Below are 20,505 nucleotides of genomic sequence, written 5' to 3'. Positions count from 1 at the left end.
ATAGTGGTTAAAACTATACGTTGTGACTCGTGACCCTCAACAATACACTTTTAATACATTTAGTTTGAAATGACAAACGTGGTATCCGGTTTATAGGCGGAAGACGGCAGAGGGTTACCGTAGGCCCGGTAAGTGTGAAACTACACTGACCACAGTGCATTGCGATGCCAGCCGCGACATCGCGCATGCTCGTGCAAGTTGTCGCTTGTGGTGATGGGGATGAGACGCTAGTGCGAGCTGTCAACATTACGGTGACGTTTACGGTAAGACTTATTTGAACGCACCAAATGGTGCCTTGTCTGTCTTGCAACTATTTAAAACGTAAAGCACACAGACTGGAATACATATTGTTGTCTGATCGGTGAGAGCTGGCCAAAACAACGTCACAACACAGCTAGTGTAAGTAAGCTCTGCCATGTTGGTCAAATCCCCATGAGCGCTCGCCCATCATGAAAAGTCGCGTCGAGAAACTACCACTCAAGTGTTTCTATTTCATTAAAGCACGGTCAGTATCATCATTACCCGCGTAATATACAGTAGTAGTATTAGGTACTATGTTCTGGGTTCTTTTTTGTCACCATTCAATAGCTACACACATACATACCTATACTTTGGAAAGATATCTCGTTATTAATATTGTTTAGTCAAATACAACCATTTTATAGTAATAGCAATAAGGAATTGTATACAATAATTCTGTATTAAATACTGCCCTGTTAAAATCGGTACAGAAAGATAGGTCTCTTTTTTTTTTTTTTTTTCTTGACCTAAAACAGTAACTCATTAAGACTAAATCTCCACACAATACATCACGGGAATGTGTTACCTGGCTTGTTTTTATTTTTGCAGCATACGGCGGAGGGATGACCAGAAAGATAGCATTTATTGTACTTAGTTCTTCCAGTCATGAGGACAACTTCAGTGCCCAGCACCTCATTGTCCATGCACCCACTGTCAGTGGTTGGAGATCTAGCAGGTAGTATAGCAACACCCCACTGATTGTACATCACCCAATGACTGTTGTCATCACTGGTTACATTTCGGGAATTCTAAAAATCAAGGTCAAATGCAACAATACTACTGATCTGCATTATATCTGCATTTTATTTTGTCCTATACAGACACCCAAGCAATGTCCTGTCACTTCATAAAATGATGTCAGCCTCTCTTAGTTCCTGATTCTTTGATTAAGTCCTGATTATTGTTATTGTGCAGGGGAAACCTCAAGCCCTGTTATTTCTAAAGTAGTTTAAAGTAGTACACTTCTACTGTAGACTTGGCTTGTGTCATTGTTGAATTCTGTTACTGAACCACTTCCCTTGCTAAATTAATTTTCTGTGCTGTGAAACCTTAAAATTGACCTATTTGAAATAGTCACGGAATCTTGTGACTGCTGTATGGCTCCTGGAATGGCGGTACGATTGGATCGGGTTTGACTCGCTGGCCAAAATGATGCAAAATGTTCCACAGGTTGTGTAGCTACCCTCAGCACATCACCCTGCAGCTGGTGGAAAGAAGTCGGGTGAGGAAGCTGCAGTTGCTGGCCCACCATTACCTAATCCCAGCTAAGGTGGAGTTCCACATTGGAGACAGTCCTCTTGATCCTTGCACATCCATGTTCATCGGCCAACTTCACAAGTTAGGGTGAGACTACTGAGGATAATTTTAAATCCTGTTTTTTCAGATATTTTACACTTGTCCAAAGTCCCAATGATCGTCACACACACATCTGGGTGTGGTGAAATTTGTCCTCTGCATTTAACCCATCCCCGTGTGATTTTAATCCATCCCCTGGGGGAGAGGGGAGCAGTGAGCAGCAGCGGTGCCGCGCTCGGGAATCGTTTGGTGATCTAACCCCCCAATTCCAACCCTTAATGCTGAGTGCCAAGCAGGGAGGCAATGGGTCCCATTTTCATAGTCTTTCGTATGACCCACAACCTTCCAGTCTCAGGGCGGACACTCAGGCCACTGAGCTGAAGAAGGCATTCCTGGTGAAATAGAGTTGTAGAATCCATTGATTTTGTAATGTGACAACAAGACGTTCATGAGATACATGTAAAGAAATGTTCATTTCAAAATGATCTGTAAGCATGTTTCAAAAGATTAATTCACAAAACAGATACAATTCTGCATGACGCCCTCTCTCCACAGCTACGTGTCTCTGTCGGACAATGAGAAGACTGGCTTCAGAGCTCGGGAGCTGAAGTCGGTCCATGTAGATGCTGTTGGAACGTACCTGAGGATCACATTCCACAGAAATCACGCGAATCGTCACAATCGCTACGATCAGGTAAATGAAGCTCAGTGATGTCACAGTCTATCTTCGTCAGTGTGCAGAGTAAAAGTGAAGCACGCTGTGGCTACTTTAACACCCTTTCTATGACCCGTTCTGAAGCTGATAGCTCTGTGGTTGGAAGAATAAATCATCTTACCTTATGTCAAAATTTGTATATTACATCTCACAGACAATTTATTTGGGATTTCAGGTTGCGCTGGTGGCCATCAATGTGCTGGGTGATCCCCTGGATGGGGGCGCTTCTTACACTATTGTAAGTATCAGCTGTTATTGAACTTCTATTTATGCAGCAGTGGGTGGCGCTGTTGTGCTGTAGTTTATCTTGGTACATTTCCCCAGCTTCCTGTACAATGGTGGACATTGAGAAATTTGTCTTAACTTTAATTTCAAATGGAATTAAAAAGTCTTAGATTTACCTTGCCTTAAACTGAAGGAAAAATATGATATTATTATTATTTTATTAATTTGCATCCATTGTTAATTGAATTGTCCATAGTCATGAGTGTGAACGATTGATTGCTTGTGCCCCAGGCCATGGTGTACTAACCCTTTCCGTCTCTGGGACGCAATGCAACCTCTGACCCTTTCCATATAAGTAAGCTGCATAGAAACTGAATGGAACATGTTTTTGGCTCCAAGGCTTAAATCATTAAGAAATGCTAGTTGTGGTGGCCATATATATATACGGTATGTTTGAATGATTGATGTGAGAAGAATGTAGAAAGGAAATACAAGGGGAAGTTCGGACTCAATCACACAAGAGGGAGTCTTTTAGTTAGTCATTGTAATCAGATAAGCCTGCAGACAGATAGCTTTTGAGGGGAGAGCACTTTTAAACATGCACCCCCGCTCACACACACAGACACACTCTCACTCTCTCCCTTATGTAAAGACACTGACACACTCGTGCACAGATTCCAGCGAACAAGCAGTGCATTGTTTTTCTTGCTAATCTAACTAAGGACCTCCACCTCAGCACTGAACCCACCTGTAGGGGTTCAGTTGCTTGCATATACATCTCTTCCCTGGTCTGAAGTTGTCTTGACACAACCCATGCTGAACATGCACAGTGGTGTTTGTATTCCTAGCAGCAAGAAGCAGTATGTACATCTTGTAATGTAATGTAATGTAATGTAATGTAATGTAATGTAATGCAATGGCTTCTTGACTTGCGGCCTTCATCAATGTTTATCATTGTATTACTTAGTTTTGTGTCAGGTCATATCATTGTTCTTACTATTGCTTCCACTTAATTTTATCAGTAGCCTTTTGGGTGGTCCAGGCCAGCAAGACCTTTTCTTTTGACCTAAATACTATTAGAGGTTCTGGATGACATTTATAACAAGACTTCTAATATTTATGCCATAGAGTTGTAGTAATTTATATGGACGTCAATGGTGAAGTGTATTTTCCTCATTTTGTAGTATTTTATAATCCTAATTTTAATCTGAACTCTGCTCGGATTGAAGAAATTTTGTACACGTAAGCGTAGCCATGTATCTGTACAAGTTTACTGCCAGATAACAAGGGAACATCCTGTGTGTGTTGTGTGTGTTGTGTGTGTGTGTGTGTGCGTGTGTGTGTGTGTGTGTGCGTGCGTGTGATGTGTCCATCTGTTTACCCCCAGCCAAGAGGAGAGCAGCTGATCGAACACTACCTCAACGGCACCCAGCTGGAAGCCGCCTTGGATGCGACCCTTGCAGGGTGAGACTCGGCCATTGAACCCGGGTGTCTTTGTCTTGTGTTAATAATACTGCACAAGCAAGAGACAACCAATAAGGCATTCAAGGACTCGTAGATAGAACACAACAATTTCATATTGTTTGATGGACAAATTAGCAGATTTGCAAAATTGCTCATCAAAAAATGTTATTTTGAGCCTTGTGCCCCTGTAAAATATTCAAAATAATTTAACCATATGAATATTTTCAACCTTGGTGTGTGCTCTTTTTAGCATTCCTGGTGTCTTCAAACTTGCAATCAATGAGCCGGTCTAACTAGTTTCAAGTAGTCACTGTGCTATTTGGTGACATGGTGTGTTCCACACTAAACATGGGACGAAGAAGCGAAGGAGACATTTGACCCGAAAATTAGAGACGAGCATATTTCTGTGATAAATTTAAAAGCCATGAGAATCTAGCCAACCTCCCTGGGCGTAGCTAGAACATGCCAATGACAAGTTGAGGAGACGGATAATACAAAAGTAATAATACAAATGTGCCCAGAGCAACCCCAAGAACAAACAAACAAACAAAGCAACAAACAAATGTTTACTTGGGTTATCTTTGTATGATATTTACATTTTTTATCATTGAATCGGAATTGGAGAAGCCTGGAAATAAACCGAAAATCTTGAAACCGCATCTAAATCCAAAACCCGCATTTAAGCCTAGTTGACCGGTTTTGGGAATTTGGCAGACCCCACTGCCCCTTGAAACTTGTTGGCCTAAAGTAGACTAAACTTGAGAGCAGCTGGAAGCAGGTCCAAATAGCGGTGCAGGTGATGTAACGTGATTTTTGTTAAATTCGATCATGGTGCAGGCAGACAGATTCAGCTGTGTTCACACCCGCAATGGCGCACAATTAGACAGTGCTTTGCTTTGGACATTCGCCAGACACCAAAATAAAGCCCAATTTGTGTCTTTCTCTCAATCTTAGAAAATATGACTCCACATCTCCCTTGGATGACCTGGCCTTTGATATGTACCAGGACCCTGAAGTTGCCTGCATCATCCGCCAGCTGGATCAAAAAAAGCAGGATATGGTTCACCAGGAGAGATTTGAGCAAGCCAAGTATCTGAAGCAGGCCATTGCTGATCTTCAAAAGGTACCATCAATATTGTTCCAGTATATTGAAAAATAGTTAGTTTTCTTTTGAAACAAAATCCTTAAATGAAGAAAGTTCGCCAACAATATTTTGCCTCTGATTATTGCACCTCTGAATGTTCTCTTTGTGTACGCCACCCTAAATTAAACCTGTTCAACATTTATTGAACAGTACTTAAACATTGCTCAGATTCCCGTTACTGACCCGTTTGTATACAGTGTTGCCATGCACACCATGAATTCTTAATAACCTCAACAGCTGCAGTCAGGTCATGTCGATTCTTCTGCCTTCTTACTCAACCTCACAGCTTTTTGTAACCAGAGCGCAGCCACACTTGTCAGCTGCACAGCAGTCAAAGCTGTTGCCATGGAAAGCCAATGAATACACTGTATGCATGGAGTTAATTGCAAGCTTTATTTTATCCACTAAAAGAAGTTCTTAATTGCGGAACTCCTCAACAGAAAAGCATTGTACAATTTTCTTGCCAGAGAAAAGATGTTAATTAGGGACAATGACATTTCCTCACAAATGAATTTGGCCTCGTTGAGTTCAGTTTGAAAATATAGATTCACCATTAGGACAAGTCAAGCCAAATTTATTTATATAACCCTTTCATTAATTAGAACGTGGTGCTGACTCGGTGACTGATAGAAACTTCACACTTGCAAACATGATGACAAAACTGCTATAAGCTTCATGAGCATGAAAACTTACTGTGCCTTTGTTTTCCCAATTTTCTTACGTCTACTGTGCCAAATTCTCAACAGTACTTGACTAGCACATATCTAAATCTATATACCTAATCATAATTCCCATACTGTAGTGTTTCTTTGGCAGCAGTAATTCTTCCTCTAAGTAATTGGCTGACTTCATTTGGTTTGGACACCAAAGAATGACTTGTTAGAAAGAGCAGTTGTTCTGTCTGAATGGCATCCTGACAAGACCTCTACCCATTCTGGACAGGCTGGAGAGCATTTGGCAAGGTTTGATGTGGAGAGGCAGTGTGCAATTGAAAAGGAGGAATATGACCTCGCCAAGAAAAAGAAGGATGAAATGGATGCTTACCGGCGGAGTGTCTACCAGCAGCTGGAAGTCCACAACCTGTTTGATCATATGGCAATTGTTAGTCACCAAACACAGGCAATGGTTCGTGAGTTGCTCTCTATGCCGTATTTTTTAAGAAGGTAGGGTGTGGGAGGCTCCATTCATTTGAAGTCACTTCCGCTCATTTGCTTCATCTTTAGATCACAAGTGCATCGGAATCATGTCCAGCCAAGGAGATTCCATCACCTCTTTGTTCTTCAGCCATCCCTTCGCTCCCCACCAAGTCCATTGACACAAAAAGGAAAGAGAAAGCCCTTTCAAATACTCCACAGAGCCGTCTGTCAGACTCTGACACACTCGTACCAAAATGGAGCAACTCACCTTGCTCCTCGTCTGAGATTCAAATAATAAATGTAAGTGCCACTTATCTTAGCTGAAGAAAACTCCCACAGAAAATAGTGATTCCGATTTAGCTCTCTTTCTTTGTAGTACATGCTGCTATAATAAGTGCAACATGGGCCTTGCTCTCTGACAAAGACGAGCAATATACCATGTGATGAGCCATGTGGGACTAGAGACAAGCCAAAATCAGCATCACACAAATGAGTGAGAGGCTAAAGTAGCTCACTAACTTTGAGTTGCCGGTGCTGCAGGCTAGGTCTCTTAGTATGACAGTGCTGAATTTGTGGCTTGTTTACTATCCCTGTAGAGTACTGAAAGTGGCTACATTTTGAGTCATGTGGGTGGAACACATGGCAGAGGGTATGTGCTGTGTACCCAAACAGTGAAAGGTTTTAGTGAAGTCAATTGAAGGAAAAAAAATGTGTTTCTTCTCAAGGTGTCTGGCTGCATAAGTAATTTTGTCTTATTCATAGTCAGCGTGTCTAGTCCACCTCAGGCCAGGTACACGGGAGGATTGTTGGTGGTTGGATTCTTTTTACATTTTACTCACCACCTCCTGAGGTCAGCCTCAACTACAGGTTTAAGTTTCTCTATTTAATTAAAAGTCTGCAACAGATGACTGACGCCGCCAGCTGCCCATGTGGGTTTAAGACCGAACTTTTGAGCTGGTACGAAGCAGCCGACCACTGATCGGCCCAGGGGGCAAAGCGAAAGAGGATTTACTGAAGGGTGCCGAGGGCTGCACGATCTTGAAAAACATAACAATCACATTTATTTTAAACTTAATATTTATTCAACTAGTAAAACTACCATGACTCCTGCCCATTCAACCCTGCGCATTGAATACTTTATTATTTTCTTTAAATTCAAATAAGTAAACTGGATCTTTTTTTTCTAGTTTCATTCTAAGTACAATGGGTTTTCCATTTCAACAAATTTCTTTCATTAGTTCATCGGTGTGCCTTTTGATGAGAGGCATCTGCCAGCCCCACAAAGAAAGGACCAGCCAGTGGAGGCTATACAGAGCCCTGCAATGGTTCACTCTGTTCCACTTGACACCCAACGTAGTCTGCTTAGCCCTGTGGTGGGCGAAGAACCGGAGCCCCTCTCGGAAAAGGCTCAGAGAGAGGCTGGCCATGCAATAGAGGTGTACGGTGAGAGTCTGGTAAGTGGCAGAAAAGGTGAAAACCGCTAAGTGATTGTATGGGATTGTATAGGAACTCTATATCTAGTGTGTCATAAAAACAGATGAATTCCAAAGTAAACATTACGATTAGTTTTTTTTCTCTTGACTACTCTTTTCCAGGTTGCAAGGGCGTATTCTAAATCCTGGTCAAATAGGGAAGATGCACTCCTGGCAGTGCACAAGAAACTCTTGGAAGTGCCCTCCACGACTCCCAAAGAGGAGCTGAGAAGCATGATAAGAGCCGCAGTCTTCTTGGTCAAGAGGGCCCTCTCGGAGAAAGTTTCATCTGTAACTCCTTTTCTTTCTAAACACTAGGCGGTGTTTTGTTTGTTTATTAGTTTTTTTAAATCAATTCTACCAATGTATTCGCAGTTACTATATTATATGTTCACTGGAACCCCGTTACAAACACACTTTATGCTCCTGGTTTTGAACTCTTACACACGGAACAGTGTTTTCCCTATGCATGGCATCCCAACCTCCTCACCCAGAGCTTGATTCCTCAGTAAAAAAAAAAACATAACATCACAAAAATAGCACAGTAACATTTCTCTCTTGTGTAGAGCAACAACAATTCTCAAGGTTATTAGTTTATTATTTGAACCACCATGTATCTAAATGTATTTACACGTACATACGTTCCCCATCAAGGTGTTGGCGTATGTGGTTATATATTCAAGTCATTATCTTCTGATTAGTCATTAGATCATATACCAGTAACTGCACCCGGGGTTTGGAAATGCGTTCAGGTTCCTGAAACTCATCTTCTTTTTTAACTTAACCTTTAAGTAGCCAGGTAAGGCAATTCAATGCCAACCTGCCTTCAGACAACAGAGTAAACAAAGCACGATAAAAGCAAATGCAAATGAATATACCAACAGCAAAGTGCACAATTCGATTTTGGATATATTAGTAAACACACATGAAATCTGCCTCAACTTAGGTTTTCCAAGCCTCCTTGAAGTTGCTACTCTTCATGTTGAGCCAGCTCATCCCAGGTCTGGGCAGAGTTGAGGTGACCCACTGTTTGGAGAACACTTGGCCCACCCTACTGGCCAGGACTGGAGACTTGACTAACTACCTCCGCAACGCTGCCACAGCTACTATCCAGGTATTGTATCACAATGACACTCATAGCCAGTCTAGGCGGCTCATTTAATTCATTAAGTCTCGACATGGTGGAAACGCATGGTGCAGTTCGCATGTTTCCACATTCCAGTCACTTGATAAAATGTCACAGATGAGGTGTTCCATCTTCTTTGCACATGACTTCCGCTCCAGCCAGATGTTTGTGTTGAAGGATAAATTAGAATGTACAACGGCACACGGATGCGACTTGACATTGGCTTACAGTGCATCATCTTTGTTGTTTGCTGTTTAGGAAATTGCTGCCCTGAAGGATGTTCGGGTCTTGCACTTTGCACACGTTGAGCTGGTGAAGCCTTTCAAATCCAACTTTCCCTCTCGTCTAGCCCAGAGTCGAGCCGAGCTGCTCGAAAATCTCCTGGTGGAGCTGGGCACAGAGAATTCTGGATTCACCGTGGCGAATGTAATGATGGTAAAGGACTTCAATTGATTCATTAAATGTCCTGGCTCTTGCATTGGGTCACCGAATTTGTTGACTCATTTTGAGACTATTTTGGGAAAGCAACCTCTTTTTCCCCACTTCACAAGATACTTCAAAAGTAGAATGTCATATATCGCAAAGGCCAAGTTTTGGTTGATATTATTTCAGGTATCCATGAATTGAATTTTTGGTGTCAAAGTGTGTTCATTTTTGTAACCTTTACAAAAGCTTTTACACACCTCGTGTAGGCAATACGCAGTCTCTAGACACAAAATAACATTTCATTTCCTTAGCTTTCAGAACTAACCTAACATCCATGTTCAAAATGTCCACTTACTGACCACGGTGGAAAAGGCAATACTTGTCCTTTTCTTTTACTTTATGACCCCTCACCCCTTTTAGCCCTCCTCCCGAATCTTTTATCATTGAGGGCAAATTGTTAGGTTTGCCTTTAACCTTTTCCACACAGGTGGCCTTTGTTTGCATGTTTGCACATGCTTGCTGGTTGCCTTTGTGTTGAGCGCCTCCAAGATTTGCTTAGGAAACACTTCCAGTCATGATTGAGATGTGACGGGATGGAGGGGGGTTTCCTTTGCTCATGTCACTTTAAACATTTCAGCGAATGTCCTGCATGGATGGTCTGTGCTACGATTAAAACTTTTTCACAATCTATTTATTATTATCTATTTGATCCCACAGCTGTAATTAGTTGAATCAAACAAAATATGCCTTTTTTGCGGTCGATAGCATCCGCAAAATAACCAGAGTGCTAGATTGTTTTTCCGTTACGCAGTAATATGTCTTCCACTCTCAAATGTTCTGTAGTGAAAACCATCCGAGCCATCCAATGGACAAGACCCTCATTTAAATATGGTGGTCAACAGTTTCACACCCATTGCTAACATCAAGCACAATCTATAGTGAACGTGCAATTGGGTGTGCACCCTAACCCCTAAACTTAGTAAAACACCCCAGTCATATTGGATCACATACAACATAGCTACCACAAGCATGTGTGATCTGTTTAGAATGAACATGCAATTTAACACATTTAAAAACTGTCGGTTTGATATAACTCAATTATTATTCCCCACTCCCTTTCCTAAATTACTTTCATAAAACGCATACGACACGCTGAACTCTCGCTCTTTATATAGCTGACGCGTCTTGCGCATCCGTTCTGCCCATCTGTAATGACGGCTTCCGTATGATATCCGGTTTGCGATGGAGATTAAAAAACAAACAATAACACACCATCAAGGATTGCACCATCGCATCAAACGATGTGTCGTCAATTATGAATTTTACTGACTGTGTTGGGCAGGATGGCTGAATGCGATGCGCGATTGACAACAAACAAGAAGAAAGGTGTGATTTCAAGTTTTATTTTGAGGGAGAGTTTCTTCAAAAATTGTTGTACCCATGCATAATGAGCACCCCAGATTTTAGGACAATGAATTAGTTAAATTTTACGCATTATGCATGGAAAACCACGGTAATATTAGGGAAAAAAACTAGTCTTTTGCAAAGCACAATAGTAATATAACAAATATGTCCTGTATATGTCCACATACCACATGTCCATGTAGCTAGTATGTGAATTTGATACCCCAAGAGTGTTAGGACAGGGATGGTTGGAACATTTTTTCCTTTTCCTACTACCGTTACCTGGGTGATCTGCCTTGTGAAATTCTGTAAGGACTCAGCTTAGGGGCCCACTATGTAACAAGGTATGGGAATCGGAACTGGTTGCAGGAAAGTGCAGGTGGGAGGCATATCTGTGTACTTGCCGAGGAGCAAGGCACGGAAGCCGTAATTGCTTGGGCGTATTTATGTACCGCTCTCATTTGTGGCACCATGTTACTGGTTTTTTTGTGTGTGTTGCAATGTCAGTATAACTTGTATTAGAGTTTTTTGCAAACACAACCAATGCTTTTGGGATGAACTAAAACAGATTTTGAGCCAGGTCACACAGAACATCGGTGTATTGAAGCTGTATATCAATAAACACACTTCTGCTGTATCTTTTTCAGTTTTGTATGGCAGCCTTGGAGCATGGTGCGTCTGCTGTTCGAGAAGTGGCAGTGCGCATCATCTTGTCCATGTACAAGCAGCACAGTTCGGCTGTTCTCAGCTACTTTCCATCTCCTAATGCTGCGCGGAAGAACTTCCTTTACAGAACCTTATTTGATGGCTTTGCCAAAATCGACGGAAAGCTGGTGGAAACTCAGGCAAGACGTTTTACGATCAGGATTTTATGTTGCTGATAGTGATACCAATGAGTGACATTTGCCCATACCAGTCACATGAATTTTTGCCTTCATGTCAGGGTTCGTTCAAACAGTTGAGGTTTGTTTGGCAGATGCTCGCCTGTACTTTTCTTGTCGCGAGGGAATTTTTAACATGTTCAAATTTTGCTTGGGACAAGAAAGATAAACTGTTGGTTTCATTGGAATGCAATCGATGAAGAGCAGCTTGTAGGTAGGCAATGGAGCTGCTTCACATATCAGATGGATGTTTTTTCACATGACACCATAGATATCTTTTTAAATTTTATGCTACAAAGGACAAAAGGAGCCATCAACATTTTAGCTTAAAGCTGCATCAATGCTTATTTTGATCAAATAATTTGTAAGCATTTAACTATTTAAGATAGACTGTCTTCTAGCTCTGCATTTATTTAAGTTCCAATACTTGCTTTGCACTATGTAGCTCATATACGGGTTTGGCTTTCTTGGATGACTGACATGCTGGGACATTTGACTGTAATGCTTGTGAGTCACCCCGTGAGTAAGCTTAATTTGCACCAGCATCATCAGAATGCTAGCCCTGCCATTACCAAATTGGCACACTGTTGCGCCTCAGTCATCATCAACATCAATGCAGTACAACCTTGCTGCTCCAAAGGTTACAAAGCTTCGAGTTAGTAGCACACATCAGGCTCCACTACTCAATATTCAAATGAATGGTGTATTGACGTTGTGACAAATTTGTCCGGCTCTATAATGGGTGGTGGTTTGCAGGATGGGCAGAATGAGAAAGAGGAGATCCACTCTTTGCAAGAGCAGCTGGCTGCCTTGAAAGACATGACAGTAGGTGGAGTTGTCATCGGAGCACAGTTACATCACACCTTGTAAAGGCTTCTAATTAACATTTATAACTCCATTTGACTCGGTGGGCTTTCAAAAAGTCTCTTTTACAAATAAAACTGGTACATTGTATTCTAACAAAAGAGGGAAAGGACACCTCCCATTGTCAATGAACAAATGACTGTGTCAAAATCAATTTGGATGTCTGTCCTTTTCTTTTAGATTGGGACCATTTATTCACATGTGTGTCTTTTCTTAAAGGAGGGAGACGGGAAAAGTACCAAAGGACAAATGGCCAAGAAAGAAGTTCCTAAAGTTAAGAGGGTGTCTCAAAAGACTGGTAAACAAAGTACGTATGTGGAGACCGATCCAATTCACTTTAATGCCTTTCAATTGTTTATTTTTTCCACCATCAGGCTTGGTTTTGAGAGTGGATTGAATGTACTGTTAATCTTTTGAAACCTGCAAAGACAAATATTGATCGCCCTAAACATGACCTGTTCATTGTGGATTGCTTTCACAATTTAAGGAGTTGTTAAGTCGCAACTGCTATAATTTGTCTGTCCAGACACTGAACTTGCGGGCTGCATCAGCCATGAAGGCGAATGTCAAGTATTTCCTATTTTACTCAACTTGGCTTTGTTTATTTATAGAGCACGTTTAAAAAACAAACAAAAAAAAACAGCTGAAGCAAAGTGCTGCAGTTAATATCTCAAACATAAAACAATAAATGACAATTAACTTATTCATTAAATAATTCTTACTTAAAACCAACAGTGGTAACAAATATTGATTGAATGAATGCTAAATGTACAAACTTTTCATAATTTCAATGTTGAAAAAGCTTGATATAGTGCTGTCCAGTTGGAAGTGACAGGTCTCATCTTCTTGTTTAACAGCAGTTCTAAAATTGTCTCAGAACAAGACAACACCCACCGAGGAGGTCCAGCAATCTGTCATATACCTGGATAAGTAAGTGACTTGCGTTTAGGCATTAGTCTGTTTAGCTGACTAGTATCTTCATTCACAATACAATGCAGTAGATATTACAGATTCATGGTCATTGTATTCTAAAACTTCAGTTCACTGTTTTTTCCAGCTTATGTATATTCTGCGGCAAAACTGATGATTCTTTCACGGAAGATGGTTTAGACCTTCACTACTGGAAACACTGTCCCATGTTGCGGCGCTGCGATGAATGCAAGCAGGTAAGCTTCCACCAAAGCAAAAAATTGTTTCTCTTTTATTGCAGCTTGTGGTGTTTGCAGGTAGTAGAGATCTCCAGCTTCACAGAGCACCTACTAAGCGAATGTGATAGTAGGTCCAAGTTCAGCCAGTGTCTGCGCTGCTCGGAGGCAGTGGCCACAGAAGATCTGACTCGACACATCCAGGGTACCACTTGCAAACGTGAGTTTCCCATCTAATGTTTTGGATGACTGGTTAAGTGGGAGCGATGACAATTTGTATTTTTATATCATCAAAGTGTTCAAGCCAAAAGTGATTAATATATTTTTTTTTTATTTCATTAATCCAAAAATTTTCTATACTGCGCATCCTCATTAAGGTTGTCGGTGAGCTGGAGCCTTTATCCGCTGACTTTGTTCATTGGTACTTTGTTGGTTATTTAAGCCTCTTGCTCTGCTTTATCCCATGGAAGTTTGGAAAATTGTCTTGAATTGGAATATAAACCAGATGCAATAAACTGTAAATCTGGAATTATGCATAAAAGAAGCCAGAAAGCATCTGAAGGCCAAGTGGATGTCGTTTTGAGCTTCAGCTATTTAAAAGTTGTATCTGGCTGGTGCTCTAACCATATGCCAGTATTAATAATTGACAAGTGTGGAGTCTTCTTTGCGTTTCTTTAAAGTTTGGCTTTGTTATTCCATAAATCCCATTATTCTCGACACTATTGGATTTTCTTGATGAATTCCTTCTTGATGAATTAAAATGTCTAAATTTAAAATTCCGTTCTTTCCTATCACATTTTTCCTTTCCTTTCCAGTGTTCTCTCTACCTGTACAGTAGCTTAAAGGTGTCACATTTCTGTTTCAGCCCCTGTCTCAGGTAAACGCTCCAGCCACTGCCCTTTGTGTCACAGCAACTTTTCACCGGGAGAAGAGGTAAGATTCTGAACATAAGTGTGCCAGCTAAAACAACTAAGATGCCATTCATTCTTTTCATTTTTCTGATTTAGATTGAGAAAATTTAGTTAGATCACCTTTGCAAATATCAAAAAAGTAAATATTCTTATCAAAAGTCTCACGTACTAAGACAAATAGCTTGTTTGACAGACCATTCACACCATTAGCATTTCCCCTCAACCGTCAAACCAACACTAAAAAAGTAAAAAATCACAGAAGAACGGAGGTAAAACACTGCTATTGTTGACCCATTTAAAGACTTCAAACGAGGAGACTTCTTTGTTCCTTGCTGTGCTGCCTCATTCCTTCTCTCAAGTTTAATTGCACAAGGAGAACCAAGGAGGGAAAACCCTGAATAACCTGCAGGGCTGGACTGGGGGATTTTTTCAGGCCAGGAGTCAGTTTTGCAACCAGGCCACCCTGGCTTTGTCCACACGTGCATGTTCACACCCGAACTTAAATGCACGGGCGCAAGCAAAACACATTCATGCGCACACACATGCACACAATCATTTTGGGATTTTGTTGTGGGTGGTACTGGAAAAAAATAATCAATCAAATAATAAATCTTTGGAATGAGGGCGAGCAAAATAATCAAAAGGTCTCTCTGAGTCTGACTGAGTTGGCCTTTCCCTTGCACTGCTCCCCGGACTTGTCTTGCGTATACTCTGCATCTGCTGAGAGTGTCAGAACAACCAGCATAATAATTATATTATCGACAATAACACATTTAATCTTTTTTTTTTCTCATTTCATTATCATTGCTCGTATTCAAGCAGAATCTGCTCAAGGAGACCTAACACAAATAGTGTAAATGTACTCTGCGGTGATCTCACTAAAAACTTAGACATGACATGCAGTTTCTTGATGCAAACACACCCTTCAAAATTGCTGAGGGAGAGAAAAAAACATTACGAGAAAGTCGCACTCTTGGCTGAACAGATGCCATGAAAGGCCGCAGTGTTGTAGAAGGAAGGAGGGCGGCCATTCTGCCGTTGGCTGGTACCTACAGTTGCCCGTGGCATCCTCGGATTGAAGGTCCTCCAGGGCACAACTGGACTTACTGAGCAGCTTTTGTATATGTTGCAGGCCTGGAAGGCTCACCTAACGGCCAGTGAGGGCTGCAAACAAAACTCACGCAGGGCCGCGGTGTCCCAGAGAACCCAACCAGCACAAGGTGAAGCATTCATACCCGCTTGTCCATACATCCACCAGCACAGCACAGCACAGCACACATTACAAAGTGCAACTTTTCCAAATTGGCTTTCTTACTTAGTGACATGATTCGATTATATTTATGAAATCTTTACATTGTGATTGTTCATTTCTTTTTATGACAGTCTTTAGAACCACAGTAACACCGGAATGTTTACTGATAACAGTTGTCGGTACAAAAAACCCAATTCCTATCAAAGAGCTCTTGTGGCTCTTCATGTTGAGTCTTCAAAGGAATGGATAATGGTCTTGTCTGTGCGGCATCTCAAGCCACAATTACTCCAGAAATACATCCGTTTGGAATTAATGGCATAATGTGGGCTCGTCAAGAGTGTCAACAGACAACAGCCAAACATGGAATGTGTTTACTTCTCAGGGTGTACCTTAGGGAAGGTAGAGGCAGGTACCGAAAGCCACCATGAGTTAATCTCTGTGGTCTTCATTTTACTTTGGCTATAAACAACTGTGGCAAATATCTTTTCCTTTTTTTTTTTAAGTTCCAGGAGATTTACTTGGAATAGAGCAGCATTTTCCAAAGTGTTAAGCCATTGGTATACGAGTCTAGCATTATACCCCTGGAAAGTGCTTTCACTACTGCTTAAGAATCCCTGCAATGAGTTTTTTTTTCTTGAAGGATCTTGCCCTTTTCTCGCAGTTTAAGAACAGTTTGTAGATTTCTGAATGTCTTTTTCATACTTTCACCGAAATTTTCTTCAAAGCACAGGAACACAGTCGATTCAAAACGACATCGCCATGTTTATGCTCTTTAATTGCTGTACGTATATGGCTGCTTTGTTTTGGTCATAAATACAACACGAGACCAAGGTTTTTATCTTTGTCAAGGGTTTGACAAATGGTGGGCCTCTCTGTTTGTGCGCAGGTAAGGCTGTTGCTAGCACAAAGGTCCCAAACACCTGGTCGGTGGGAAGTCGAGGTGGAGCCAGGCCTTTGGGAAGAGGCAGTCGGATCCCGTCTCTGGCACCCCTGGCTAGAGGACATACACCTGGGAAGCGGTGAAGAAGAAAACTCACCTTCTTGCTGTAGAGGATCAATCCTAGTTTCTCAATCTTGGGAAAGGTTTTATGCCATGTGATTTGATGACCTGCTTGCAATCAGAACGAATTTCGGCTATTTGTCAGGGTTCATACAACGTTGCAAAAATGTTCGCAGACAGTTATTGCTCAGTGAGATACGGGCTGAAATTAGAAGGTGACCTACTGGTCGTAAAAATGAAATCATTGTCATGCCAACTGAATTCAAGTCAGAGATCTTTAGTCCAAATTTGATCAAGGTCCAAATTGGCTCCACTTGTTCACATCACACATCAAATTTACAAAAAAAAAAAAAACTAATTATAGGTCCAGGGTATGCTTCATTTCAGCCAATGATGAGGCACGCAGTAAGTCGTTTCACAGTATTTGTATAGCACACCCACGTCACATAGATAAACCCAAGAAAAAAGACAAAGTTCAAAAAGGGGACATTTTGACAATTATGTTGTCATTAAAAAGGTTTCAGAAGAAAAGCATGAGACTATTTTAATTACAAACTTGCTCTGGGAGCGAGTTGAACGAGTTAGACTGCTAAAGTGTGGCAGATGGCAAATAGAACCGAGATAATTTCCAATGACGTCATCAGGGGTTATTTTGTCAGACCTGACAATACCCTCCTACAACTAGAGACCCAGATGCTACGATACAGCTGTCGATATACTCTATGCCCAGTGCCTGTGGCATTCGACTGCGGCTACACAAACAGAAGTCGCTCCTTAGGCACCAAGAGGTGTTGCTGTATTTGTTGTATTGCCAGATGAGGTGTGCATTTGAGCAACTTTACACTAGAAATGTCCCGATCCATTATTCTGCATCGGTATCTGCTCCTTACAGAATCGGATTCAGTCACAGGAACGGGCCGATCCTGTTTTATGTGTTTTTGCGGCGTCGAGTCACAGACTCGCTTTTTGGCTGGCGTAAATCATTTCAATGTACAGTTGAAGTTGAGTTTTGCTAAGGCTTAAGCAAAAGATTGAACTTTATATAGTTCAATGTGTTGTAAGTATAGCAAAACATGGAAATAATCATTTTAATGTGTACTGTTATATATAATTTCTTCCACACCTTAGGGTTGAAATTAAAAAATATATACGTATATAGTAGTATAGTGGGGCGGGGGGCGGTATCAGATCACTATTGGATTGGGCACACCTTAAAAAATCGTATCGAAAGCCAAAAAACTTTGGGGGAGTTTAAACCTAAAACGATGAGTATGTATTTGTCCATGTCCTAATACGTATTTATTGACCCGACTGCGTATGTAATAATTGTAATGTAGGTTGGATACTGTGTACATCTTCATGACAATGACTATTTTTTTCTGCCTAAAGTACCTGCATTTTTTTAAAAAATAAATAAACTTGCATAACACAGGTTTTTATTTGTTTGTTGACTATGGCGTTATTCCCGAGCAGCATTTTTTTTATTAATGAATCAAACAAAAGCCACTTTTAACAGAGATTAACACAGAATTATTTTGTTTTTATTTACACTATATTACCCCCTCTCCAAAAAAATACAGAATTTCAGACACTTTGGTTTCTTTTACCCTGATTTTGTTGACAATACACACTGAAACTCTTGCACTGTTATTAATGTAAGGCACAAACCGCCATAACACATTCAACTCTGGATCCATGAGACTCAAATTTGAAATGGCACAGAGAATTGCACTGTAGACCTGTATGGTAGTGGTTTCCCAAAATGGAACGGTATCATAATAGTCTTCTGCTTTCCTTTATGGATTCTTGCACCGCCACATCATAGAGAGGCCCTCTTTGCACAAACCAGTACTTCATGATGCACCATGCTCCACATCTTGAGGAGTTCTTGGGCGCCCAGTTTGTGTACCACAATGAGGTTCTTGTAAAAGCACGGCTCGCTATTCATGGGGCTCATCCTGCGCCTTGTAATGCCGAAGGTCCTGAAGCCGGAGTGCATCTCCGGGCTCAGGCGTAGCCTCTGCAAACACATGCCCAGAAAGACATCGTCAATTGGGTACAGTTCCAGGTCCTCTGAGACCACAAAGAGCTTCCTGGCCAGCTGGGAGGACATGAGGAACCCCCCTCCTCCCACATAAGGAGGGTATGGCTTATCAAAGAGCTCCCTGGGGATGTAATATTTGCTCTGTCTGTTCCGGATGGGAATGGCCTTGGAGATGGTGTCCCCCACAAATAGGTTAGTCTCCCTGTGCTCCTCCACTTTGAAGTTGATGAGGTCCAGTAGGTTGTCGGTGTTCACAAAAACATCATCATCTCCTTTGAATATAAACTGCACGTCTGGGCAGTAGATGTGGAACCATTTGAGAAAGTTGACTTCTTTCAGGGTCAAGTTGAAAAAAGTGTCCATGAAATCCCACTGCAGGATGTCCCCGTAGATCTTGTCCTCATACTCGATCAGCTTCTGAAGGTTCTTGCGGTCTTTGCCAACGGAGGGACTCCCCAAAAGAAAGAGGGTCTTTATGCTTTTCCCTTCCACTGTGTGCTCCCTGCCCCAGGTTTTGCGCACCGCCTCGCGCCGATCATGCTCCTCAATGACGGACTTGACCACCATGAGGAGGTGCACCGCTCCCTCAGTAGCCGTGCACTTCTCCGGGTGGTTGATGAGCATCGGGAAGTACCTGCAGTGCCGGTGCAGGACGAACTGGTGAAACCTCGGGTCCAACCTCCGGAACCAGTCCTTCGTCCTTACCGCTGCGTCCTCGCTGCAGTTTAGCACCTGCGCGTCCCAGAAAGGCGCGCTCCTGTTGGAGCGCCTCCGCGCCTCGCGTGCGCTCGGAACTGTCGCATGGTTATGGCTCGTAAAAGTGGGCTTGCTGCCCTTCTTCTTTAACCAAGAACACTCCCCGCACCAGTCGGTGTGCCTCACATACGTGCCCGTAGTGTCCTTTTCGGGGAATTTAAGCTTGTGGAGCAAAAGGAGCGAGGCGAAGAACAGGGAGAGACTCAGAAGAGGCTTCAGCAAACCTAGCCGCTTTCTCCGAAAAAGCTGTTCCATGGTGCTCAGTGCAGTGGAACGCGGATCTCCAACACTTCTCCTCGGACCACCATCGTGATTCCTCTTCAACTTTGTGTCTCTTGTCCCCAGCACTCCCTCTCGTGTGACCCCCCAGGGCCCCTGCGCAGACTGATAACAGGATGCGCTGACATTGATGTGGCCCCGGGGCTCTTTTTGGTCATGGTGGAGACGTTATGGTCGGCTTTCGAGAATGGGCAAATGCTGTCGGCCACGTCACTTGTGCCCCAAACCTCTCTACTCTTGGCGACGCACGCACGTACGCACGCACAGACCCAGCCCCCGTTATATTTACTCTTCTCCTTGCAAATATTTCCTCCCCTTCCTACTTTTTTCTATCAGGTGTCCACAAGTTTAATACCTAATATACATATCCGACCAAAAGCGAGGAGAAAGTCCACACTTGGTATTTAACTTAGTTTGGATTTAAGTGTGTACAGTTAAGACATTCTAATAACTATTTCCACTAGCTATTAACTTGACTTTCAATTTTACAGTGACTCTTTTGCCAATTTGCATAAGCGTCTATTACATTATCCATCGTCTCTACCGAATAATGTTGTACATGTTACAATGACAAATAAAGATCTATCTATCTATAAAAATGCATTGAGCGTTATAATATACTTGGATACTAAATGCTATGTTAATTCGGTCGATTCATTTATATT

General features: G+C 41.9%; 2 protein-coding genes across 5 annotated transcripts; one reads left to right on the top strand and one right to left on the bottom strand.

Moving 5' to 3' along the window:
* The first annotated feature begins 134 nt into the window (after positions 1-134).
* Positions 135-19,050, top strand: cep104 (centrosomal protein 104). 4 transcript variants are annotated; one of them, XM_061273109.1, is made up of 22 exons: positions 135-263; positions 850-976; positions 1,471-1,644; positions 2,152-2,290; positions 2,487-2,549; positions 3,924-4,000; positions 4,955-5,123; positions 6,087-6,269; positions 6,368-6,580; positions 7,519-7,734; positions 7,876-8,043; positions 8,699-8,866; positions 9,137-9,313; positions 11,356-11,553; positions 12,346-12,414; positions 12,673-12,760; positions 13,311-13,383; positions 13,511-13,619; positions 13,680-13,818; positions 14,464-14,531; positions 15,642-15,729; positions 16,648-19,050. In XM_061273109.1, the coding sequence occupies exons 2-22, from the start codon at positions 864-866 to the stop codon at positions 16,782-16,784; spliced, it is 2,829 nt and encodes a 942-aa protein (XP_061129093.1). In that variant the 5' UTR covers positions 135-263; positions 850-863; the 3' UTR covers positions 16,785-19,050. The 4 variants fall into 4 exon arrangements, 3 of the variants coding, with proteins under 3 accessions (XP_061129093.1, XP_061129095.1, XP_061129094.1); XM_061273111.1 differs by lacking the exon at positions 135-263 and adding an exon at positions 266-399; XM_061273110.1 differs by lacking the exon at positions 135-263 and adding an exon at positions 363-505.
* On the bottom strand, positions 18,281-19,816 carry b3gnt7l (UDP-GlcNAc:betaGal beta-1,3-N-acetylglucosaminyltransferase 7, like). The gene has a single exon (XM_061273113.1). The coding sequence runs from the start codon at positions 19,814-19,816 to the stop codon at positions 18,581-18,583; it is 1,236 nt and encodes a 411-aa protein (XP_061129097.1). The 3' UTR covers positions 18,281-18,580.
* Between the last annotated feature and the right edge of the window lie 689 nt (positions 19,817-20,505).

Source organism: Syngnathus typhle, linkage group LG2, assembly GCF_033458585.1.
Source record: "Syngnathus typhle isolate RoL2023-S1 ecotype Sweden linkage group LG2, RoL_Styp_1.0, whole genome shotgun sequence".
NCBI classification, from domain to species: domain Eukaryota; kingdom Metazoa; phylum Chordata; class Actinopteri; order Syngnathiformes; family Syngnathidae; genus Syngnathus; species Syngnathus typhle.
The sequence above is the reverse complement of the archived record's forward strand: the minus strand, read 5'-3'. Positions and strand labels throughout refer to the sequence as shown.

Excerpts from the sequence above, each read along its gene's own strand:
- cep104 (XM_061273109.1), top strand. The coding sequence starts at position 864 with ATGACCAGAAAGATAGCATTTATTGTACTTAGTTCTTCCAGTCATGAG. Across the intron at positions 8,867-9,136 it reads CTGCCACAGCTACTATCCAG|GAAATTGCTGCCCTGAAGGA; the intron begins GTATTGTATCAC and ends TTTGCTGTTTAG. Across the intron at positions 9,314-11,355 it reads CCGTGGCGAATGTAATGATG|TTTTGTATGGCAGCCTTGGA; the intron begins GTAAAGGACTTC and ends TATCTTTTTCAG.
- b3gnt7l (XM_061273113.1), bottom strand. The coding sequence starts at position 19,816 with ATGGAACAGCTTTTTCGGAGAAAGCGGCTAGGTTTGCTGAAGCCTCTT.